We start from the raw sequence: 27,046 nt of genomic DNA on the forward strand, positions 1-27,046 counted from the left end.
AGTCACTTTCTCTTTTTTTTTTGAAGTAAACCTGTATAGATCTGAATCTGTTTCCGCCGGCTCTCCTCTCTGCTTTCATTTCTGTTGAAGCAGCAGCTCTGCAGCGACTTCCTGACACCAAACCGCCGTTTCATCCGTGGAAACGCCCACATCTCACCTCTCCTCTCCTCTCCTCTCCACCGAGCTGCTGCTTCCACTGCTGGCCTCAGACGGAGATGAAGGTAAATCGTTTCTGCTTTAAAGATTAAAAATCTGCTGTCAGGAAGCTGCTCTGAGTTTCTAATCTGCACCAAAGTGTTTCTGTTTGTTTGTGAAGGTAGAAAACAGTTTATTATTATCGCTAGGATTCATTTTATAGTTCTCAAACCTAATTTTATTCATAATTATTCACATTTTATTCATATTTTTTGATAGTTTGTTAATATTCTTTGACATCGTATTAATAATTTTGCATATTTATTGACATATTCTGATATTTTATTCATAATTATTAAGATTTTATTTACAGTTTTGGACATTTGGTTCGGTCTACGTGAATTACTTGAGTGACTGAAAAGTAAAGTGGAAGTTTTGAATTTGGCTCAACCCAAAGGTAAAACACAAAAACACGACACCATCATCAGTTGTTTACTTTCTTTATTCTGTAAAACTACTTAATGTGGTTGAGAACAGAGGATTTGTAAATGTGTCCTCTGAATTAAAAGAATATTTCTAATCATCTCTGGACGTTGATTAGGAAGTTACAGCCACAGCAGTGTTAGCTTAGCTTAGCATAGTCAATGTAAACAGATGGAAACTGTTAGCGTACGCTGTGACTGAAGCTAACATCTGGTTGTTCAGGGTTTCACACGTCAGTTTTAAAACAAACGTCATATAAACTGGCAGAGATTGATATTCAGAACACGTGCATTCAATCCCCTAATAAAAGACAGAAGAAGCAGATTTTTGTTTTAGAAAAATCATCACTTATGGACGAAGTGGAATCTAAAAACATAATGTACCGTTAAAATTTTCTGGATATTTCTCCCAAAACTCACAATTAATGTTCAAACAAATAAATATTCTCTAAGATTTTATGAATATTTATTCAAATTTTATTCATATTTTTTGAGATTTCATAAACATTCTCTGACATTTTATTACTATTTATTCATATTTTATTCTAATTTTGGACATTTTGATAATATTCTTTGACATTTTACTCCTAATAATTCATATTTTATTAACTTTATTGAACATTTTGTTCATATTCGCTGACATTTTATTAATAATTACTAATATTTTAGGTACATGTTTGGACATTTTGTAAATAATTACTTTTAATTAGTTCATTTTTGGATGTTTTGTTAACATTTTATTACATTTTCTTAATCATAATTTATATCTTGTTAATATTTTGTTCATATTTTTTTGCCCATTTTGTTAATATTCTCTGTCATTTTAAAATTCTTTAAACATTACTACATCCAACAATGTATTAATATTTTCCAGATATTTTAGTTAATTTTTTTTAAATATTTGAATTATATTTGTGGACACTGCATTATTATTATTTTCTAATGTAAAATTTTCCAATATTTTATTCATATTTGTGGAAAATTTGGATAATGGTTTTATTTACTTATTATTATTTTAGATGCATTATGTTAATTATTTTTACACTAATATCAAATTAATAATTCAGACATTTTGGCATATTCTGACATTTTAATAATAATTAATATTTTATTGCCATTTTTAGACATTTTATTACATATTTTTATAAACATTTAAATACTTTTTGGACATTGTATTATTTTTTCCATTTATAAAATTTTCCAACTTGTTATTAACATTTTGGACAATTTGGAAAATATTTTTATTTACTTATAATTTTAGAAATATTATATTAATCATTTTACATGAATATTAAATTAATAATTTTGGACATAATATTAATTGTTTAGGATATTTAATTAATATTTATTGGCCTTTAAATGTCATTTTCTGATATTAATATTTTCATCAATTTTTCCAACATTTTATTAATATTCTCTAATATTTTATTAACAATTCCTGACATTTTCTCCACCTGCGTTCAGATACAGGTTTAGTTACTGGTGACTTTATTTAATATTCAGACATTATGTGACATCCTGATGATTAAATCTGTAAAACATTTCCTGTAAAAGGATTTAAAGATAAATACAGGCTAAGATTAACGGTGTTTGTTTGTGTTTAATCTGCTCAGACTTCTTATCATCTTTGTCTTAAAAAACAACACGGATGTGATTGAGAACCATATTTTAGAATTAAATCTGGATTTTTATAGTCAAAGTCGTCTCAGAGCGCTGACAAACAGAACAAACCTCAAAACTCTGATCTTAAACGCTCATCTTCATCAAACTCAGACTGGAGTCAACAATCTGCTCGTGTTTAACACCTATCCCCCTTTTGTTTTGCATTTGGCATGAAATAAATCATTAAAAAAGCTCCTCAGATTGTTTTTAAGGCGAAAGTAAAGTGTTTAAAATACAGAAATAGTTCATTTATAATGATAGAAACCAGAAAAAGTAAAATTTTCTCACATTTTCTTGCTTAAAAACCATCAGAAATGTTTGAATAATCCTCCTGCTCCTTAAGAAAATTAGAGTTAATGAGTAAAAAAGCAGATTAAAGCAGAATGGTTAAACAGTCATGAGTCTGTTTCTGGTGAATGTATTAAACACAGACCAGGTTTTACCACCGCTTTGACTTACACTCTGAGCTGTGGTTTGTGTTGGTTTATTATCTCTGTTCAACAGGAAACGTTGCTTTCACGCGTGGAAAAAATGATGTTTTCACGGGTTTTTAATGAGTCATTTACTGTAAATCTACACATTTGAACAGTTTTATCTTTAGCAAAACCACTCAGAAAAACTATAAACTCAGAAGTGGACGATATAAAGACAGATCAAGACTGTAAATAAAACCTTTAAAGGAGATTTCCTGTTATTCAGCAGATAATCATCTATAAATCCACAATTTGTTTGCATTTTAAAGCTGCAGAATTCATGATATTTTTGTGTTTTTTCATTAAATTCCAACAGGTTTTGCAGATTGTCCCCGTGTTGGTTCAGGAAAGTCACTCTAATAGTAAAAACTTACACATTAATCATTAAAAGTCAGGCAGAGGCTGTAAATAAAAACCCCATGTATTTCCTACACATATTTTATGGTAACTTTAGAATCATTTCTGCACTCAACACTATTTTATCATGATAAATTAAAGAACTTTTGTCTATTTTTATTCTAATTTTGACCAGTGTAATTTAATTTATTCAGTTTTTCTCCAGAATCTGGTATTTAAAGGCTGCTGTTGTAAAAGTTTATTTCCAGTAATTTTTCATTAAATCACAACTAGTGAATTAAATAATAATCAATACATAATAATAAAGAAATAAAGAATAACAAATGAAACAGCTATATCATGTATTCGATCATTTTTCTAGCTTGTAAATTTACCATTTTAAAGCGGTTTTTCTTTGTGTCAGAATTTGTAAATTAAATAATCATGAATAAATAAAATTATCATTATTATCATCCATAATAAACTAATAAATTAATTAATGATAATAACAAAATAAATCATGATAATAATCATAATAAATGAGAAAATAATATTAATAATTAACTGTTTTATACAAATAACAGCTATAGAACGTATTTGATGTACATACAGCAACTTTTTGATTTAAAAAAACATTTTCGCTCAAAAATTTACCATTTTTAAGCATTTTTTTTACTGGGGTCAGAGTTTGTAAATTAAATAATAATTAGAAATGACAATAATAATAATAATAATAATAATAATAAAAATGACTAAATAATAATAAATAGGAAAATAAATACATTATAAGAAACAACTGAATGAATAAAATCTAAATAATAATAAAAATAAATAAGTAAATAAATTAATAATAGTAATAAAATAATAATAAGAAGAAGAATAACTGACTAAATAATAACAATAATAATTTAAACAACAGCTATATAATGTACTTAATGTGCATAAAGTAATTTTTTGCTTTCAAAAAATGTTTTTAGCTCATGAATTTACCATTTTTGGGCATTTCGTTTTTCACTGAAAGTTCTGGTTTCCATGGCAACCAGCTGTTTTTCAGAGCAGATGTTTAAAAGTGATTGTGGTTAAATATCAGCTGATTGTTCAGAGCAAAGACAAACTGTTAATTTGAGGGTTTTGTGTCGTCAGGATGGACTTTGCCTGCAGTCACGTCGTCTGTAACTGGAGACCAGATGGAGAAGGTGAGAACAGAAAGTAAACTTCATCTAAACATCCCATAATAGTCATGTTAAATGACAAACTGACAATGACTCTGTGTGGAGGTTTAATCTGTTCTTATTGTTCTGTTTTCATGTTTTAATCCGGTTCAGTGATTTTTATTTCTGTATTTGTTTGTGTTTGTTTCTTATTCTGCTTCTTGTTGACTCATTTAACTGAAAAACACATTTTTTTAAAACAGTTTTTGAGTGTAATTATTTAAAAAACGTACTGTTTCACAGTATTTTCCTGTTTTATTGAAATTCAGATTGTAATCACAGAGAAAAAAAGCATTAATTTATAAACTAAGCATAAAAAACAACCCAAAATTATGAAAAATGTCGAATAAAATCTGTATCTAAAAATCAGTCTGTTTAAAAATAATCATTTGTTCTTTTACAACAATAGACTGTAAAATAATACAACTTTTTACAGTTTTAAATTGAGGAAAAATACCATTTAATACCCTCTTTAACCTGTCATTTTAGATTTCCCATTTAGTGAAGAAATAGAAAATGCTTTAATTTAATGATTGTAAAAAAAGAGAAAAAAAGGCAAAACTGTAATAATAATAATAATGATAATAATAATAATAATAGAAATAATAATGATAATAATAATAATGTCCATATTAAAATCTATATTTGTTAAAACTGGATTTTTTTTAGATCTTTGTTGTTATTTAAAATGATGTATATTAAAGACTGAGAAATTATAAATAATTCTTAATTCATTTAATTCAGGTTATTTTACAGATTATTCCTGTTTTGGTACATTTTTAGATATCTTGTAAAATCACAGAAATAAGGTATTTATTTACATGTTTATCATAAAAACAAAAAAATATAAACTGCAGATTATTTTTTATTACATATATGTATTTTTTATCTTATTTTAGTTTAGTTATTTTTAGCTCTTTCAGTTTTTTTAACTTTATAGTACTCCATATTTTTTCAGGCACTTTTTCACCCTTTTTTCTGGGATTTTATTGAGCATTTTCTACATTTAGCATCTACATTTATCATTAAATTGACACTAGGTTCCACAGCTGGTGTCTGCTGGTGTCTGTGTGATGATGGAGGTGTTTTTCCGTCTCTCAGGTGTTTCTCTGGTCGTTCCCGACTACCACAACGCTCCGACCGTTAAAGTGGAGGAAGGTGAGTTTCAGCCTCTAAAGGTCACAAACCCTGCTGTTGTTTTTTATTCTGTTTCTGTTATTGTTGATGTTTTTGTGTCTCTGAGGGTTCGTTACGTCTCAGGAGTCTCAGACAGAACAACAGGAAAGCACGTTAACGCCTCAGTGTGTCTGTGTGGGTAGAAGATGTTCAGATAGCAGCTCTAGGGGGAAAGTCTGCTGCAGCGTCGATTAATTAACAGCACAACTCAGCCCTGTTACATATCTGCATTTATCTACGTGTTTTTAGCCTCATTGTGTGTTTCTCACCACAAAAACACGTTCTGAGTGGACAAAACGCAACACGAGACGTCGGCTCTGAGCTTTAAATGTGTGGTTGCCGTGACAACGACACCTAGACGCCAACAAACAGACTGTCAGCTATCTGTTACTTAGAGCCACATTGTGAGAATTTCTCCATATATTATAGATATTTATTTACATTTTACAGCCACTTTGTGTCTCGTTTTGTTTTTTCATGCATCAGAGACAATGCTGTCTTATTTGTGGCCATTTTGTGTCTCGTTTTTGTAATTTTGTGTCTTGATTTGGTCATTTAGTGTCTCCTTGTAGTCATTTTGTGTCTTGTTTTTGTCATTTTGTGTCTCATTTATGTCGTTTTGCTGTCATTATGTCGTTTTTTATCGTTTTGTGTCTTGTTCCTGTCATTTTGTGTCTTGTTTTAGTCGTTTAGTGTCTCGGCTTTGTCATTTTGTGTTTCATCTATGTTGTTTTTGTCATTTTGTATCTTGTTGATGTCGTTTTGTGTCTCGTTCCTGTTATTTTGTGTCTTGTTGTCTTTTAGTGTCTCTTTTTGTTATTTTGTGTCTCATTTATGTCGTTTTGTGGTTGTTTTGTTGTGTCTTGTCGCTTTATGTCTCATTTTGTTGTTTTATGTGTCTCAGAGACAGTTTTGTCTTATTTCTGGTGATTTTTGGTTTCCTTTCTGTGATTCTGTGTCTCATTTGTCTTATTTTATGCAACATTTGTCTAAAAAACTTGAAACTTGTCCAAAATTACTCAAAATTTGTCCACAATGAAAAAAATGGTCAAAAACTACCTTTGAAATTGGAAAAAGTGCAAAATCTTTAAACTTTGGTGGTGTTGTGTCCCCATAAAGTTCCTGTAAGAGTCTATCTGTGGATGGATCCATGTTTCTACTAATATCCAGTCTTTGGTCCACATTTCTCCAGCTGTTGAGGCTCAAACATCAGTAGGATCTGATGGTTAAAGCTTGACCAGACCAGGTGTTTAGATGTTTACATTAAGTGTTGATGTGGACTCACTGGTAGGAACCAGAACCTGGTGTTCATAGAGGTCTAGGTGTTCACAGAGGTCTAAGTGTTCATAGAGGTCTTGGTGTTCATAGAGGTCTAGATGTTCATAGAGGTCTAGGTGTCCATAGAGGTCTAGGTGTCCATAGAGGTCTAGGTGTCCATAGAGGTCTAGGTGTTCATAGAGGTCTAGATGTTCATAGAGGTCTAGGTGTCCATAGAGGTCTAGGTGTCCATAGAGGTCTAGGTGTCCATAGAGGTCTAGGTGTTCATAGAGGTCTAGATGTTCATAGAGGTCTAGGTGTGCATAGAGGTCTAGGTGTCCATAGAGGTCTAGGTGTCCATAGAGGTCTAGGTGTCCATAGAGGTCTAGATGTTCATAGAGGTCTAGGTGTCCATAGAGGTCTAGGTGTCCATAGAGGTCTAGGTGTTCATAGAGGTCTAGATGTTCATAGAGGTCTAGATGTTCATAGAGGTCTAGGTGTTCACAGAGGTCTAGGTGTTCATAGAGGTCTAGGTGTCCATAGAGGTCTAGGTGTTCATAGAGGTCTAGGTGTTCACAGAGGTCTAGGTGTCCATAGAGGTCTAGGTGTCCATAGAGGTCTAGGTGTTCATAGAGGTCTAGGTGTTCATAGAGGTCTAGATGTTCATAGAGGTCTAGGTGTTCACAGAGGTCTAGGTGTTCATAGAGGTCTAGGTGTCCATAGAGGTCTAGGTGTTCATAGAGGTCTAGGTGTTCACAGAGGTCTCGGTGTTCACAGAGGTCTCGGTGTTCATAGAGGTCTTGGTGTTCATAGAGGTCTAGGTGTTCATAGAGGTCTAGGTGTTCATAGAGGTCTAGGTGTTCACAGAGGTCTAGGTGTTCATAGAGGTCTAGGTGTTCATAGAGGTCTAGGTGTTCACAGAGGTCTTGGTGTTCATAGAGGTCTAGGTGTTCATAGAGGTCTAGGTGTTCACAGAGGTCTAGGTGTTCATAGAGGTCTAGGTGTTCATAGAGGTCTTGGTGTTCATAGAGGTCTCGGTGTTCATAGAGGTCTAGATGTTCATAGAGGTCTAGATGTTCATAGAGGTCTAGATGTTCATAGAGGTCTAGGTGTTCATAGAGGTCTTGGTGTTCATAGAGGTCTAGATGTTCATAGAGGTCTAGGTGTCCATAGAGGTCTAGGTGTCCATAGAGGTCTAGGTGTCCATAGAGGTCTAGGTGTTCATAGAGATCTAGGTGTTCATAGAGGTCTAGGTGTTCATAGAGGTCTAGGTGTTCACAGAGGTCTAGGTGTCCATAGAGGTCTAGGTGTCCATAGAGGTCTAGGTGTTCATAGAGGTCTAGGTGTTCACAGAGGTCTAGGTGTTCATAGAGGTCTAGGTGTTCATAGAGGTCTAGATGTTCATAGAGGTCTAGGTGTTCATAGAGGTCTAGGTGTTCATAGAGGTCTAGGTGTTCACAGAGGTCTAGGTGTTCATAGAGGTCTAGGTGTTCATGGAGGTCTAGGTGTTCATAGAGGTCTAGATGTTGGTGTTCTATGGGTGAAGTTAGAAGTTTCAGCTGTAATTTAAGGCTCAGAGGTGTAGATTTCTACCTGTACTGATGTTCTCCAGGTGTTTCTTCAGCTCCTCCTCCTCCGCTGCCTCCTCGTCAGCTGAGGAAACCTCGACCGTCCTCCATGACCTTCCCTTCTCCTCCAGACGGTCGAGCTCCAGCCGTCGCCCCTCCTCCGGTTCCTCCTCGCTGTGGGTTCAGTTTTTCTTTCCTCAGTGTTTTCTTTAACTGATGTTTATTGTTTTCTTCACGTCTCCGTCGTTGTTCTATCAGTCGACAGGCTGGAAGGAGAAAACAGGACCAAAGCCAACGTGAACGTGGTCTCTCTCAGCGTTGGAAGACTGGTGAACATCAGCCGAGGTCAGAGGACACCGATTAGACTGGAAAAACAAATTAAAGAAAAACCCTGTGACAGCTGGGCTACCAGAAAACACATGCAAAAAACTGGAAAACTAAATAACAGGAAGTATTGCTAAAATAATCACCTTTTAGTTGACTTAAATACAGCAAAACGGTGTCATTTTAAAGAACTAATAATATTTCATTAATGTGGACATTATTTATAAAACTAACCTTTTTTTCTTCTTTTTTGTCACAATTAACATATAAATGAATAAATATTTTTCTGTGATTTTTACCAGATAATATTTGTAATTTAAAAAAACAGGGAAACGATGTGAACATCACACTATTTTTGGAGCTTTAAATACAACAAAAACTACTAAACTGTGTCATTTTAAAGTCAAATGTTGCAAAAAAATAAATAAATAAATAAAAAATTACTATTTGTAAAAATGCAGATTGACAGGTTTTGCCAGTTTTTAATTATTAATTATGTTTATTTTCATTGATATTAATAATTTTACAGCCTTTTTTCTTACCAGATATTATTTGTGATTTAACAACAGTTAAAGAAATTATTTGACATTTATATCGTTTTTTCAATTCCTAACATAAATAATTTGAATTTCATTTATTTTACAGCAAGAATCTGTAAAATAACAGTGATTTACAAACAGCAAACAAAATGAGATATTATCCATAATTAAACAAAATATGCAAAGAATTATTTTTTAAAAAGATTTTAAATATTTCAATTCTTAATACACGTCATTTTTCTTTCAAATAATGGTAAAATAATATTTTTAGTGGATTTAAATTCTGTATAAATGCTGTAATTTATGGTCTGTGTAAAAATGTCACATTTACCATGTAACCTAATAAAAACTAGATATTATCTGCAATTTAAGCCAATAATTCAGTTTAAAACATACATTTTTGTTATTTTTTTCTCCTCTATCCAGAGTCTGGGATGGAGAGTTTCCAGAGCCCGGTGGTTTGTGGGAAATGTAGTGCCGCCCTGTCCTGTCTGAGCTCCGTGCACAACAACGTGAGTTAAAAAAAACACACATTTTCGGGAAATTTGTGGACATTTTTTGGTGGGAAAAAATGTCAAAAAAAGAAATGTTTCTTTAAGAACATTCAGAGAAAAATCAACCAAAATCCAGCGACATTCGCTGGATTTTGGTTGATTTTTCTCTGAATGTTCTTAAAGAAAATATTGAAAGTTTGATATGGAATCACTTTAGATATTTTTAGGATTTTTTTTTTGAAGCTTTTTATTATTTTTTGAAAATATTTACAATTTTCATTTTTTTAAATTTTCATTTCTTGCCAAGTTTGTGTGTTTTTTTGTTTTTTTTAAACTTTTAAGGGAAACTTTAAAGGAATTTTTGGATTTTTTTTCCTAAAGGTTTTGCAAATTTTTTATAAATTTGGGGATTTTTTTTTATGCTTAATTTCTGGATTTTTTTTCAGAGAAAGGAACAATATTTTTGGTGCTGGTGTTGGAGGACAACAGGAGGGTTGAATTTTATATTTCTGCCTGAGTTCTGGTTTGTTTTACCTGAGAAAGGACCACAGCAGGTAAAGTCTGTGGTTCTGTCCAGGTGTGTCTCTGTCAGTTCAGGTAAACTCTGTGGTTCTGTCCAGGTGTGTCTCTGTCAGTTCAGGTAAACTCTGTGGTTCTGTCCAGGTGTGTCTCTGTCAGTTCAGGTAAACTCTGTGGTTCTGTCCAGGTGTGTCTCTGTCAGTTCAGGTAAACTCTGTGGTTCTGTCCAGGTGTGGCTCTGTGAGTTCTGTGGAGGTGAGAACGTCGTGGATGAAGGTGTGAGCCAGGTGTGTGTCGGTCAGCGGGCCGGCGTTCGCAGCGACGACATTTACCTGCCGCAGCAGAGCGACGACGACTACCAGAACCTGGAGGACACGCTGGTGGTCTTCTGTGTGGACATCTCAGGCAGCATGAGCATCACCACCGAGGTAAAAAGGTTATAGAAGTGTTTTAAAGTTCAGATAAGTCACATCTCAGGCAGCATGAGCATCACCACTGAGGTAAAGGACTAAAGACAGAAGATTACATCAGTGTTTCTAACAAAGAAAAATTAAGTTTTTTTAAGTTACCTCCACTTTCATTTGGTTTTAAGTTAACTAATGATGGAAATCTGTCAAAACTACACACAATTTTGGACTTCTTTTGTTCTTTCTGTGAAAGTTTGGAATTATTTTAGACAAATGACATAATAATAAATATAATATATATTTTATATTATTTAAACTTTATATACTAATATTTTTTCTCATAAATTTATGGCTTTAATGTCAGACATTATTCAATGTTTTTATTGCACATTTTCAATTTTTTTTCTCATGTATTTACGACTTTAATAATTTATTTTTAAATTTGTAAATGTGCCAGAAAATAATCTTTTTTCTCATAAATTTATGGCTTTAATGACAGACATTATCCAAGGCTTCTGTTGCACATTTTGAAGTTGTTTGTTTTTTAATGTGAGGTTTTTCTGACGTATTACCCACAGTAACTGGTTTTACTCTGTCCTGACTTCAAACTGAGGACGTAGAACAAACTGACTTCTACCACCTTAATAATCTCAGAGCGTTCATTTAAATGATCTCTCTCTGATGTTCAGGTCGTTTCAGGCGTCGGTTCTCCAACGTACGTGTCCAGACTGGAGGTGAGACGCTCGTCTAAGGTTTAATGTTTGACTGTAATGTTTCCATACAGGACATGAGGTGTGATTATAGCAGATATTTATTATTTTAATATCTACATACAGGACATGAGGTGTGATTATAGCAGATATTTATTATTTTAATATCTACATATAGGACATGAGGTGTGATTATAGCAGATATTTATTATTTTAATATCTACTTACAGGACATGAGGTGTGATTATAGCAGATATTTATTATTTTAATATCTACATATAGGACATGAGGTGTGATTATAGCAGATATTTATTATTTTAATATCTACATATAGGACATGAGGTGTGATTATAGCAGATATTTATTATTTTAATATCTACATACAGGACATGAGGTGTGATTATAGCAGATATTTATTATTTTAATATCTACATACAGGACATGAGGTGTGATTATAGCAGATATTTATTATTTTAATATCTACTTACAGGACATGAGGTGTGATTATAGCAGATATTTATTATTTTAATATCTACATATAGGACATGAGGTGTGATTATAGCAGATATTTATTATTTTAATATCTACATATAGGACATGAGGTGTGATTATAGCAGATATTTATTATTTTAATATCTACATACAGGACATGAGGTGTGATTATAGCAGATATTTATTATTTTAATATCTACATACAGGACATGAGGTGTGATTATAGCAGATATTTATTATTTTAATATCTACATATAGGACATGAGGTGTGATTATAGCAGATATTTATTATTTTAATATCTACATATAGGACATGAGGTGTGATTATAGCAGATATTTATTATTTTAATGTCTACTTACAGGACATGAGGTGTGATTATAGCAGATATTTATTATTTTAATATCTACATACAGGACATGAGGTGTGATTATAGCAGATATTTATTATTTTAATATCTACTTATAGGACATGAGGTGTGATTATAGCAGATATTTATTATTTTAATATCTACATATAGGACATGAGGTGTGATTATAGCAGATATTTATTATTTTAATATCTACATATAGGACATGAGGTGTGATTATAGCAGATATTTATTATTTTAATATCTACATACAGGACATGAGGTGTGATTATAGCAGATATTTATTATTTTAATATCTACATATAGGACATGAGGTGTGATTATAGCAGATATTTATTATTTTAATATCTACTTACAGGACATGAGGTGTGATTATAGCAGATATTTATTATTTTAATATCTACTTACAGGACATGAGGTGTGATTATAGCAGATATTTATTATTTTAATATCTACATATAGGACATGAGGTGTGGTTGTAGCAGATATTTATTATTTTAATATCTACATACAGGACATGAGGTGTGATTATAGCAGATATTTATTATTTTAATATCTACTTACAGGACATGAGGTGTGATTATAGCAGATATTTATTATTTTAATATCTACATACAGGACATGAGGTGTGATTATAGCAGATATTTATTATTTTAATATCTACATATAGGACATGAGGTGTGATTATAGCAGATATTTATTATTTTAATATCTACATATAGGACATGAGGTGTGATTATAGCAGATATTTATTATTTTAATATCTACATACAGGACATGAGGTGTGGTTGTAGCAGATATTTATTATTTTAATGTCTACTTACAGGACATGAGGTGTGATTATAGCAGATATTTATTATTTTAATATCTACATACAGGACATGAGGTGTGATTATAGCAGATATTTATTATTTTAATATCTACTTACAGGACATGAGGTGTGATTATAGCAGATATTTATTATTTTAATATCTACTTATAGGACATGAGGTGTGATTATAGCAGATATTTATTATTTTAATATCTACTTATAGGACATGAGGTGTGATTATAGCAGATATTTATTATTTTAATATCTACTTATAGGACATGAGGTGTGATTATAGCAGATATTTATTATTTTAATATCTACTTATAGGACATGAGGTGTGATTATAGCAGATATTTATTATTTTAATATCTACATACAGGACATGAGGTGTGATTATAGCAGATATTTATTATTTTAATATCTACTTACAGGACATGAGGTGTGATTATAGCAGATATTTATTATTTTAATATCTACATACAGGACATGAGGTGTGATTATAGCAGATATTTATTATTTTAATATCTACTTATAGGACATGAGGTGTGATTATAGCAGATATTTATTATTTTAATATCTACATATATGACATGAGGTGTGATTGTAGCAGATATTTATTATTTTAATATCTACTTACAGGACATGAGGTGTGATTATAGCAGATATTTATTATTTTAATGTCTACTTACAGGACATGAGGTGTGATTATAGCAGATATTTATTATTTTAATATCTACTTACAGGACATGAGGTGTGATTATAGCAGATATTTATTATTTTAATATCTACATACAGGACATGAGGTGTGATTATAGCAGATATTTATTATTTTAATGTCTACTTACAGGACATGAGGTGTGATTATAGCAGATATTTATTATTTTAATATCTACATATAGGACATGAGGTGTGATTATAGCAGATATTTATTATTTTAATATCTACATACAGGACATGAGGTGTGATTATAGCAGATATTTATTATTTTAATATCTACATACAGGACATGAGGTGTGATTATAGCAGATATTTATTATTTTAATATCTACATACAGGACATGAGGTGTGATTATAGCAGATATTTATTATTTTAATATCTACATACAGGACATGAGGTGTGATTATAGCAGATATTTATTATTTTAATATCTACATACAGGACATGAGGTGTGATTATAGCAGATATTTATTATTTTAATATCTACTTACAGGACATGAGGTGTGATTATAGCAGATATTTATTATTTTAATATCTACTTACAGGACATGAGGTGTGATTATAGCAGATATTTATTATTTTAATATCTACATACAGGACATGAGGTGTGATTATAGCAGATATTTATTATTTTAATATCTACATACAGGACATGAGGTGTGATTATAGCAGATATTTATTATTTTAATATCTACATACAGGACATGAGGTGTGATTATAGCAGATATTTATTATTTTAATATCTACTTATAGGACATGAGGTGTGATTATAGCAGATATTTATTATTTTAATATCTACATACAGGACATGAGGTGTGATTATAGCAGATATTTATTATTTTAATATCTACATACAGGACATGAGGTGTGATTATAGCAGATATTTATTATTTTAATATCTACATATAGGACATGAGGTGTGATTATAGCAGATATTTATTATTTTAATATCTACTTATAGGACATGAGGTGTGATTATAGCAGATATTTATTATTTTAATATCTACTTACAGGACATGAGGTGTGATTATAGCAGATATTTATTATTTTAATATCTACATACAGGACATGAGGTGTGATTATAGCAGATATTTATTATTTTAATGTCTACTTACAGGACATGAGGTGTGATTATAGCAGATATTTATTATTTTAATGTCTACTTACAGGACATGAGGTGTGATTATAGCAGATATTTATTATTTTAATATCTACATACAGGACATGAGGTGTGATTATAGCAGATATTTATTATTTTAATATCTACTTACAGGACATGAGGTGTGATTATAGCAGATATTTATTATTTTAATATCTACTTATAGGACATGAGGTGTGATTATAGCAGATATTTATTATTTTAATATCTACTTACAGGACATGAGGTGTGGTTGTAGCAGATATTTATTATTTTAATGTCTACTTACAGGACATGAGGTGTGATTATAGCAGATATTTATTATTTTAATATCTACATATAGGACATGAGGTGTGATTATAGCAGATATTTATTATTTTAATATCTACATATAGGACATGAGGTGTGATTATAGCAGATATTTATTATTTTAATATCTACATACAGGACATGAGGTGTGATTATAGCAGATATTTATTATTTTAATGTCTACTTACAGGACATGAGGTGTGGTTGTAGCAGATATTTATTATTTTAATGTCTACTTACAGGACATGAGGTGTGATTATAGCAGATATTTATTATTTTAATATCTACATACAGGACATGAGGTGTGATTATAGCAGATATTTATTATTTTAATATCTACATATAGGACATGAGGTGTGATTATAGCAGATATTTATTATTTTAATATCTACTTATAGGACATGAGGTGTGATTATAGCAGATATTTATTATTTTAATATCTACATATAGGACATGAGGTGTGATTATAGCAGATATTTATTATTTTAATATCTACATACAGGACATGAGGTGTGATTGTAGCAGATATTTATTATTTTAATATCTACATATAGGACATGAGGTGTGATTATAGCAGATATTTATTATTTTAATATCTACATACAGGACATGAGGTGTGATTATAGCAGATATTTATTATTTTAATATCTACATACAGGACATGAGGTGTGATTGTAGCAGATATTTATTATTTTAATATCTACATATAGGACATGAGGTGTGATTATAGCAGATATTTATTATTTTAATATCTACATATAGGACATGAGGTGTGATTATAGCAGATATTTATTATTTTAATATCTACATATAGGACATGAGGTGTGATTATAGCAGATATTTATTATTTTAATATCTACATATAGGACATGAGGTGTGATTATAGCAGATATTTATTATTTTAATATCTACATACAGGACATGAGGTGTGATTATAGCAGATATTTATTATTTTAATGTCTACTTACAGGACATGAGGTGTGATTGTAGCAGATATTTTCTAATAATAAGTGTGCTTTGTGTCCTCAGGGCATCCAGGACGCGCTGCAGAAGACGCTGTCCTCCATGCTAAAGGAGTCGCCCCACAGGAGAGTCGCTCTGGTGACGTTTAATAACGAGGTTCGGATAAAAAACATCATTTAGTGAATCATTTAAATGCAGTTTATCACCGGTTTAGTCGTCACTTGGTTCATTATATTTGATTTATTTCTACCACAGGCTCCATAGATCAGCGTTTCCCAATTTAACACGGACTAACAGGTTGTTAAAGGACATAAAATTAACTAAATATATCGTAAAGTTCTCAAAGAATATTAAAGTTTTTGTACATTTTTTATTTTAATCTCACCGAATAGTTAAGTTTTTTCTGATAATTTATGACTTTAATCTCAAAGAATATCTGAGTTTTATTGTCACATATTTACAACATCAATCTCATAAATACATTTTTTTTCTTTTTCTCATATTTTTTCCAGAGAATATCCCATTTTTTGATCTCAGAGAATATTCAAGTTTTTTCATGTTGATTTATGACTAATCTGAAAGAATATTGAAGGTTTTTTAATCCAACCTTTCATTAACTTTTAATCCCAGAGAATACCACTTCCTTCTTGTAACTTTATGATTTTAAGATCAGAGATTATCCAAGTTTTTCTCTTGCAAATTTCTGACAAATGTCAAATAAAATCTGTTTTATTGTCGCATATTTATAACTTTAATCTTAGAGAATACTTCAGGGTTTTTTTCTCATAAATTGTTTGTTGTTGTTTCAGAGAATATTTGACTTTTTTCATTGTGAATTAAAGACTTTAATCTCAGAGAATATCTGAGTATTTTTCTGGCAAAGTTTACACTTGAAAGTCAAAGAATTAATTTCAGTTTTGCTTTCTTCTATTTTTTCTTAACTTTGTTCTCTGAGATTATTATATTTTTCATAGTAAATTTAAGATTTTAATCTCAGAGAATATCCGGTTTGGATCTCTTCGACTTTAATGTCAGAAAATAAAAAGTTTTTTTCTCATAAGTGTATTATTTTTATTTCAGAATATTTGATTTTTCAGTATGAATTTAAGACCTTAATCTCAGAGAATATTCACCTTTTTTATCCTCATGGAAAATTAGATTTTTTAATAGTAAATTCAACACTTTAATGTGATTTTTTTTCAACTATAATCTTGAGAATATCCTTTTATTTTCTTGTAAATTAAGATAAATCACACATTTTCCTTTAAACGAATAAAATGAGCATTTAATTCAATATTATTTTAGCTCAGTGAGCTTCACCGGGGTGTTTTAGATCCTTCTCTGTGGTTGTTCCTCTAAAAACCTCACCGGCTGTTGTCCAGGTGGTGATCTACGGCGACGGTACCACAACTCCTCTAACCCTCAGAGACTGGGCTCTGATCGATGAAGATCACATCTGGCAGCAGAGTTCGGCCTTCAGCGTTCCTCACTGCATCGCTGAGACACATCTGCAGCTGAAGCAGAGGATCAAGGAGTGAGTGGGGCTCTCAACCTCACGTTAAATCCTCTCCATACTTTATTTACTGACGTGTTTCTGTGTTTTCAGCCTCAGGGAACACGGAGTCACGGCTCTCGGTCCTGCTGCTTTAGCCTCTGTTGCCGTGGCGTCCAGGTATCCAGGGTCAAAGGTGAGGACGAGTCAGAGCTGAAAAAAACACGCAAACAGAGACGGATTTCTTCAACCCTCCTGTTGTCCTCATGTACAGGCACCAGAAAATATTGTTTCCTTGTCTGAAAAACATCCAAAAATTCAGCAAAAAAATCTCCCAAATTTCTGAAAATTCATTAAAAGTTTCCCTTAAAAGTTTTATTTAAAAAAAATAATAATTTGGCATGAAAATTCTTGTAAATGTTTTCAAAAAATGGGTACAAATTTTCCAAAAAAATCCTAAAAATATCTAAAGTGATTCCATACATATCAGCAAAACTTTTTCTTTAAGGACATTCACATAAAAATCATTTTGGTTAAAGCTTTGAAGAAACATTTTTAACTTTTCTTTACAAAAATGTTCAAAGATTTCCCAAAAAAGTTGAAAACGTGGACATCTGAAGTTTCACTGTGAAACATATTTTTTTCTCCACATTTTCAAACTTTAACTTTTGACCTGGAGGACGAGACGAGGGTTAAATGTAAAGATAAATGTTGGTTTCAATGGATGGAATTAAACAGCACAATGTAAAAAAGGAAAAACATTTTATGTTTCGCTTTATTCGTTGTTTTGAGCACCGTTTGTCATTTTGTGTGCTTTTTGTCGTTTTGTTTCTGGCTTTTGTCACTTTCATCTGTCATTCGTGCAGCTTTTTGTCTCGCCTTTGTCCATTTTTTTGTCACTTTGTAAATTTTTCATCAACTTTTTCTGTCTGTTTTGTTTCGAGCTGTCTAATGTTTTTGTCATTTTGTGCCTCGTTTTTCTATTATTTTGTGTTGTTTTGTCTTTTTTTGTCTGATTTTTGTCATTCTTCTCATGTTTTTGTTTTTTGGTGGTTCCTTTTTGTCTCGCTTGTGTTTTTTGTCTCATTTTGCGTTATTCGTTGTTTTGTTTCCAGTCGTTTGTCTCATTTCTTGTCTCTTTTCCGTCGGTTGTTTTCTCGGGTCAAACTGAGCCGACCTGATGACCTTCCCGTCCTGCAGGTAGTTCTGTGTACCGACGGCAGAGCCAACGTCGGACTGGGTGAGATGGATCAGAGCCGCTCTCAGCCGCCGTCCGATGTTCCAGACTTCTACGGACAGGTGGCTCAGCGGGCCGTGGACAGCGGGTCAGGAACCGAACCCATGAACGTCTGCTTCACTGTAAAACAACCAGAAACTAAAATGAAACTTCTCTTTCAGGGTCATCGTATCGGTGATGACGTTTGAAGGGACCGACTGTCAGCTGGTGGACATCGGCCGACTGGCTGACGCTACCGGAGGACAGGTGAGGAGACGTTCATGTTCTACTGGACAGATAGAGGCACGTCTGACAGGTGCTTCAATTATGAGGAGCTGCTACACTGAAAAAGCTCAAAATCTCACCAAGTCTATTTGTCTTGTTTTTAGTCTAAACGTCTCATCCCACTTGATTTAAGACCAGTTCACTTAACAAGAGACGAGTCAGCAGATGGAGGGATTTGTTTTAAGACAGTGCATCATAAATATCTTGTTCAGTCAATCTTGAAATTATCTTGTTTTAAGCCTCCTGTCGTCCTGCGGGTCAAATTGACCCGTTTTAAAGTTTAAAAATGTGGGGAAAAAATACATATTTTCACAGTGAAAACTTCCACATTTTCAACATTTTGTGGGAAATTTTTGAACATTTTTTGATGGAAAAAAAGAAATGTTTAAAAAAATGTTTCTTTAAGAACATTCGGAAAAAAAATCTACCAAAATCCAGCAAAATTCGCTGGATTTTGGTAGATTGTTTCCGAATATTCTTAAAGGAATTACTAGAAGTTTTACTGATATATATGTAATCACTTTAGATATTTTTTGGATTTTTTGGAAGATATTCATTTTTGAAAAGATTTACAATTTTCATTTTTTTATATTTTTAATTCTTGTCAAATTTGAGGATTTTTAAAAAAAATAAAACTTTTAAGGGAAACTTAAGGAATTTTCTGTGTGATGGCTTGGCAAATTTTATCAATCTGAGGAATTTTTTTGCTGAATTTTTGGATTTTTTTCAGACAAGGAAGCATATTTTTTGGTGCCATAAATAAAGACAACAGGAGGGTTAAGACACCTACGCTTGACAATCCTGGTAAAATAGAGCTTCAAATATGTTTTTCCAGCTAATTTTAAGATCTCAGTATTCTAAACATCACATCTTATTTCTAGAAATCTTACCAAGACATTTTCACTTGTTCTATTGGCAGATTTTTCACTTATTTCAAGGTAAATGTTGCTTGAAATAAGTTTTGTTTCTTGTTTTGAGAGGAGCATTTTTCCAGTGTACATCATAACTGTATTCTGCAGATTTTAATAAATTACATCCAGCTGTAGGTTTTAATTCAGTAAGATGTGAAGTAAACCTGCAGAAACCTACATGACCGTTCAAAAGTCTAAAACGGATCAAAATGTTCTGGAACTGAACCATATAGTATTCTACTTAAGAAAAGACCAAAAAAACAACAAAAAACAGACAAAATACTGCAAAAATGAGACACAAATTATTAAAAATGACACACATGACACAATGAAAGAGACAGAAAGATACAAAGCAACAAAAAAATGGACAGACAGAAAATGATAAAAGTGAGAAGCAAAATGAGAAAAAATGGACAAAAACACAAGTGAGGCAAAAATGAGAAACAAAATGACAAAAACATGAAATAAACAACAAAAGTCAGCTGGAACTAAAGAGACTGGAGTTGTTCAGTCACTGTGAAGACTTGAACTGGGCCTAAAAAAGTTTATCAGATCCTGAACGAGCTCCGGTTTGATTCACGTCACGGTTCATGGACGTCAACAAGAACCAGAGTTAACAGGAATCATGGCTTTAATTGATAAACGGGGCTCATTAACTCCTGTTCCCGTACAGGTGAACATCGTCAGCATCGGTACCGTAGCGACAGAGATCCAGTCGGCCTCTGCGGACAACGTCCTAGCAACAGGCGCCACGGTAACGCTGATGGGTCCTGATGGAGTGTGAGTGAACATTTCAGCTGGTTTTGTGGGTAAAATCTATCTTCAGTGGTTTTTAACTCCCCTCTCTGTGTCTCTGCAGATATTTTCCATTTGTAGAAGAAAACGACCACAAAGTGGTGAAAGAGATCGGTAACGTCACCAGAGGGACGGAGGTCACCTTCCAGTTCGCCGTGAAACCAGATTTTATGGATGGTATGGTGACGATTAATGTCTGAAGTTCTCCCTTCATAGGACGAATATTTTCAGAGTTTCAGACCCTTAAAGTCCAGAGAGGTGGATCCAGATTTATCACTGATGAAGTTCTGGGATCAGAAATGATGGAAAAGTCCTTTTTAATGGACTTTTTCCATCATTTCTGATCCTCAGAACTTCATCAGTGCAGCAGATAGAACCATGACGTTTAGGAGGAGAAACATCTGAGTTCTGGTAAAAACTGACACCAGATCAGTTTAAATCCATCCAGGAGTCACAGTCTGAAGATTAAATCTGGTTGTAAATGTATATTAATGATGCAACATTTGTGTGTGAAATTACACCGTTTCACCATATTTAATCCAGGTAAAAATGCATTTATTTCACAGACATTTGCAGTCATTTAATAGTGTTACACACACTTTGAACAACACAGTATTGTAGCATTCATAATGTTTGGGGTTTTTTTACATTGCTGCCAGATTTTCAGGGTTTTTTTGTTTGTTTGTACCAATTCTTTTTTAATAAATTAAGAAGCAAAGATTCCAGTAAAGATGTGTTAAAACTTCCTGGTTACATAAAAGACAAACAAAACAAAAATATAAACATCTCATGTCATTATGCGATTGTAGATATTCAATTATGAGATGCAGATTCAAAAATCTGACTTGTTTTTTAGTTTAGGACGAGCCTAATTAGTCAGCAACTTGAGGTTTACTTTTAGCTTTATTTAGTGTTTTATTCTGTTTATTGTACATGTTCTCTCTGGTTTTATTTACCCTTAGCTGCCTGGTTCTTTGGTCTGATGCCATCTCTGTAATTCTTTGTCTATTTTTATACTTTACTTTTAACCCTCAATCTTGTTCTTTAATTTCCAAACTGCCTAGTTCCCTTGTTTGAGTTGCGTGCTAATCTAACTTATTATTCATTTAATTTATTATCATGTTTATTATTTATCTCTAATTGTCTGCTCTGACTTGTCTCTGTGTTGCACGTTTTAACTGTCAAAGCTCTTTGTGAACGCTGTCCTTAACTTTGCTACAGAAATAAAGTTATTATTATTATTTAAAGTTGATACATCGGTGCTTGTTTTCCAGCGTTCCTGCAGAAGAACACGATTCCGTTGCAGCTGAAGCTCAGCTTCAAGACCAGAGACCAGCAGAGAGTGACTCGGATCATCACCCGAGCAGCGACCGGTGACCAGCAGCGGGTAAAAAACACACATTAACGGATCATTCTGAACCAGAATCTCAGCCGTATTCTGTCTCTGGGCTGCAGATTTTACCGTCTACCCGAGAACATACTCTGCAAAAACTCCAAATCTTACCAAGTGTGTTTGTCTTGTTTTTAGTCAAAATGTCTCATCTCATTTGATTGAAGATAAATCAGTGAACACATGGCGTTTCAGCAGATGGGAGGGACTTGTTTAAAGAAAAATGCATCTTAAATACCTTGCTCAGTCAAACAATCTTGAAAATTATCTTGTTTTAACCCTCCTGTCGTTCTGCGGGTGAAATTGGCCCGTTTTTAAGTTTGAAAATGTGCAAAATAATAATAATTTTCACAGTTAAAGCTTCCACGTTTCAAATTTTTGGGGGAATTTTTTTTGATGGAAAAAAAAGAAATGTTAAAAAAATGTTTCTTTAAGAACATTCAGAAAAAAAATCAAACCAGGAATTATTAGAAGTTTTACTGATTAATATATAATCACTTTAGATATTTTTGGGATTTTTTGGGGGGAGATTTTTATTCATTTTTTGAAAATATCCTACAATTTCATTTTTTAAATTTTTTGAAATTTTTATTTCTTGCCAAATTTGGGGATTTTTTGTAAAAATTAAAATTTTTAAGGGAAATTTTCAAGGATATTTTTCCTAAAGATTTTGCAAATTTTATAAATTTGGGGAATTTCTTTGCTGAATTTTTGGATTTTTTTCAGAACAAGGAAACAATATTTTTTGGTGCCATAAATAAAGACAACAGGAGGGTTAAGACACTTAAGCTTGATAATCCTGGTAAAATACAGCTCAAATATGTTCTCCCAGCTAATTTTAAGATCTCAATATTATAAATATAATATCTTATTTCAAGAAATCTTATCAAGTCATTTTCTCTTGTTCTATTGGCAGATTTTTTCACTATTTCAAAGTAAACGTTCTTTGAAATAAGCTTTTTTTTCTGGTTTTGAGAGGGGCCATTTTTTCCAGTGTCGACTTGCTGTTCACTTAACCTCGTCTTTCTCTGTCCCGTCAGGCGCGTTCTGATTGGTCGGCTGAACACGGCGGTGCTCGGCGTCCACAGCGCTCAGCTCTGTGCCTTTCTGACCATGGAGGGTCGAGTGGAGGAGGGCTCAGAGGCAGCTGAAGGCCCAGCAAACACCTGCTCACACTCATTCCAGGTACCAGTAAAAACTCTCATTTACTGATTCAGGGAAACCTTGAAGGCGCAACACGACTTTCATCATGTAATACTGTGTCATTTAACTTTAGTGATTTAACTACATTTAAATTGATGAAACTTGATAAAATTGGCTTCATAATAGAACTTTTCTTCATGATCTAACTCAGTGTAGATTATTTGTTTTTTTTGGTGAAGAGTTTTTGATATTTGGGGACTTTTACTGTCTTTAATTGTGCTTTATGTATTGTTTTAAGGTTTGTGAATAAAAGCTATTCATTTATTCTATTCTTACTGTATTATGGGTCACGTTAGCTGTTTATGTAGTTGCTGCTGTCTGCCTGTGGAGGCAGTAGTGTTCATTTTGTTTTCAAATTTTGTCCATTTCTTCTCATTACCATTTTAACCCAGTAAACTGTACAGTTTGTAAGCAATCTTTTACAAACAGTTAAAATAATAAAAATCCAATTATTTCATCTTTAAGCAAACAATCGGCAGCAAAGACTTAAATACAAGACGTATTTTTTTCTACAGTTGATTAATCGATCACCTCGTTGTGCCTCTCTTCTGTTTACTGGAGATAACCACCTGCCACGTATCTTAAAAATACCAAAAATATTTCAAAAAATACTTACAGAATGCATGAAGTGCGCTGAGCTCCTGGAAATTGGCTCGTGTTTTCTGCTGATGATGGGTTTTTCATCTGTCGATTATTTCTGGATCAATGAATTTGTCAGAAAATGGTGAAAACGTGGATCAGAGTTTCCTCAAGGTCTTGTTTTGTCCACAGATATTCCAGTTTACCGTCACAGTGGAAAGAAAACAGAGAATATTCACATTTAACAAGCTGAAATCAGAGAATTATGTCTTTTTTTCCCTTAAACCTACTCAAAGCGATTAATCGCCTGTAGAATAGCTGGAGGTAATTTGATAGTTGAGAAATAATCATATTGGTTCCAGCTCAAACATTAAACTATCACGCTGGACGTCAGTTAAAGGCAGAATTAGCTGCTAAACTCGTCGTTCTCTCTGCATCACAGCAGGTTGAGGCCAATCAGAAAGGAGGACAGTATCTATGGCAACTGGATGGACACCATGACGACCATCTGTGACGACATCAAGCCGGACACGCCGCTATCTCGGGTGAGTTTCATGGGACTTTTTGCATTTTCTAAGCTCCACTTAGAAGCTTCGTAATATCCAACAGTGCAAAATGCAGTTTCTTGCAGCTTGTCAGTGGGTCTAAAGATGTTTATCCAGAGTGCATCTCCATAGGGGTACAGAGGAACATTTCCTGTGTTCTAATGCTACATTGTGTTAGCTAATGGTGCTGAAAGGCTCATTGATGGTTAGAAAACCCTTGTGCCGTTATGCTAGCACATGGATAAAAGTAGAAAACATGGAATTGTCTGGATGACCTCAGACTGTTGAACGGTAGTGTAGATTTTTAGTATGTTTTTAGTGTATTTTTACTGTTTTTTATTATATTTTTATTGTAGTTTTATTCTGTATATTTACTATATTTTTTACTGTATATTCATTATATTTTTACGTTTTTTAACTATATTTTTACTGCATTTTAACTGCATTTTTTACTGTATTTTCACTATATTTTTACTGTATTTATTACTAGATTTTTTACTGTATTTTTAACTATATTTTTACCGTATTTTACTGTATTCTATTACATATTTATTGTATTTTTACTTTGTATTTTTATTATATTTTTACTGTATTTTTTACTGTATTTTTACTGTAATTAATATATTTCACTATATTTCTACCATATTTTTACTATATTTTTACTGTATTTTTAACATATTTTAACTTTAATTTTACTATATTTTAATATATTTAACTGTAATCTTTACAATTTCTTTTCCTGTATTTTTACTATACTTTTATGATATTTTATTACATTCTCACTGTATTTTTTAAATATTTTTTACTTGCATTTTATTATACTACCAGTCAAAAGTTTAGGGGTCTTATTTTTCATGTTGAAAGGCTCATTGAATGATTAGAAAACATAAAATTCTCTGTGGTGTAGATAGCATTCAGGAAAATATATTACTCTACATACGTCTGACTTTGAGCCTCGTACTGCTAGAAACTGATTTCTGTCCTGTTTCAGAGTCTCTCCGATGAAGCAGCGAAGGTCGTTTACCAGATGAGGAGAGCCAGCAGCATCAGCATCAACAACACCTACTTCTGTAGAAACACGGCGAAGATCCAGCAGGGAGCTACGAGGGACAAGGAGGCCCCGACGGAAGAAAAATGAAAAAATAAAATGTCCCGGGGCATTAATCTGCCCGTAATGAAGCAGCTACAGCTCTGGGTTTCTACTAAAGTGGAGAAAAAATAAGACAAGAACAAGTAAATGAGACATGAATGGACCTTTTTGCACAAACCTGACTCACATGATGAAGCGTAAACATGAAGGAATCACTCCGTTGTTGTATTTAATGCATCATACATGGACCACTGCAGGTTTTATCACTGATCCAGATTAAAAAGGATCAATTATCTATCAGTTAACTGATGAAACGTGTCTGTACTGCACCAGATTTCTGTTTTAAAGAAACTGTTGTTCAGACAGAGAAGAGGCTGTTTGTGTTAGCGTTAAATCGTGTTTTTTTTTTTTTAATGAAGCTGACGCCAGAAGAATAAAGATTTAATGCTGTAACTTTTAACTTGGCTCACAAAAGCAAAACAAACGGATCCTGATGCCTAAAGATGTTTAGGGTCTTCTTACTCTCCAGATTTAGCTGATTCTCTACAGGAACTTGATTTCATCAGGGATGGGATCAGCAAGTTCTGATTCCAGCAGAAAGTTGTTGACGGGGGGGGGGGGGGGGGATGTGTGCGGCAGCGGCGGTGGCGCAGCGACTTCCAATCGATGGGCCGTTTACAATCGTCGTTAACAAGCTATCGTTAACGTCGTTACCATCTCGCGGGAGTATCAGCGACAATAAAGTGTTCAAACTTAAAATGAATCGGTGGATCCGCGGAAAATTCCCATCCCTGGACTCTACACTTCATGGTGATTCGATTACAGTACTGTACATGACTGCTCTCACTGAGTGGCAGCTAGCATTCAGCGCGGTGGATATTAGCAGCCGTTCGATATTACGACTCGCCGACCATAAACATACCTCACCCCCCAAAAAAATTTCTCCTCATATTTAGACGATTCACAAGAATGACCCTGGCAATGATAAAATCCGTGGAATTCCGCGGATCCGCGGAAAATTCTCATCCCTGTTTAATGGAGCAAAGACTGGGTCATTTTGCACTTATTTGGTCGAGGGAAAACTTTACATAATTTTCCAGTATGTACATTTTCTTGAAGACGCATCTTCACTTGAGTCACTTTAAAGAAGTTTTTGATCATTTTGGACACATTTTTAATCATTTTAGAGATGATTTTTTGCCATTGTAGGTAAGAACTGAATCAGTTTTTGAGATGTTAGACTAATTTTCTAACATGTTGTCCTAAATGACAAAAAAAGTACAAAAAAATAATCCAAATGATTTAAATGTTGTTCAAATGATTCATAAAATGTCCAAAATATGTTGAAAACTACAATATTTTGTGTGATTTAAGCAAAATATCTCTGTTAATTGATTTTAAACTAAATTCAAGTGAAGATAATTGAACAAAACTACATAATTTAACAA

The 27,046-nt window shown here is 32.8% G+C and overlaps 1 protein-coding gene across 1 annotated transcript; it reads left to right on the forward strand.

Moving 5' to 3' along the window:
* Positions 1-97: 97 nt before the first annotated feature.
* Positions 98-26,058, forward strand: si:dkey-9k7.3 (circularly permutated Ras protein 1). The gene is given in 21 exon segments (XM_022217561.2): positions 98-221; positions 4,232-4,284; positions 5,401-5,457; positions 8,357-8,476; positions 8,559-8,645; positions 9,590-9,675; positions 10,407-10,604; positions 11,273-11,317; positions 16,159-16,248; positions 17,475-17,626; positions 17,699-17,780; positions 18,785-18,909; positions 18,983-19,067; positions 20,670-20,776; positions 20,856-20,968; positions 22,066-22,151; positions 22,153-22,178; positions 23,222-23,315; positions 23,317-23,366; positions 24,406-24,508; positions 25,500-26,058. Coding segments are annotated over 20 exon segments (1,905 nt in total). The 5' UTR covers positions 98-221; position 4,232; the 3' UTR covers positions 25,647-26,058.
* The last annotated feature ends 988 nt before the right edge of the window (positions 26,059-27,046 follow it).

This window comes from Acanthochromis polyacanthus, chromosome 23, assembly GCF_021347895.1.
Source record: "Acanthochromis polyacanthus isolate Apoly-LR-REF ecotype Palm Island chromosome 23, KAUST_Apoly_ChrSc, whole genome shotgun sequence".
In the NCBI taxonomy this organism is placed as follows: domain Eukaryota; kingdom Metazoa; phylum Chordata; class Actinopteri; family Pomacentridae; genus Acanthochromis; species Acanthochromis polyacanthus.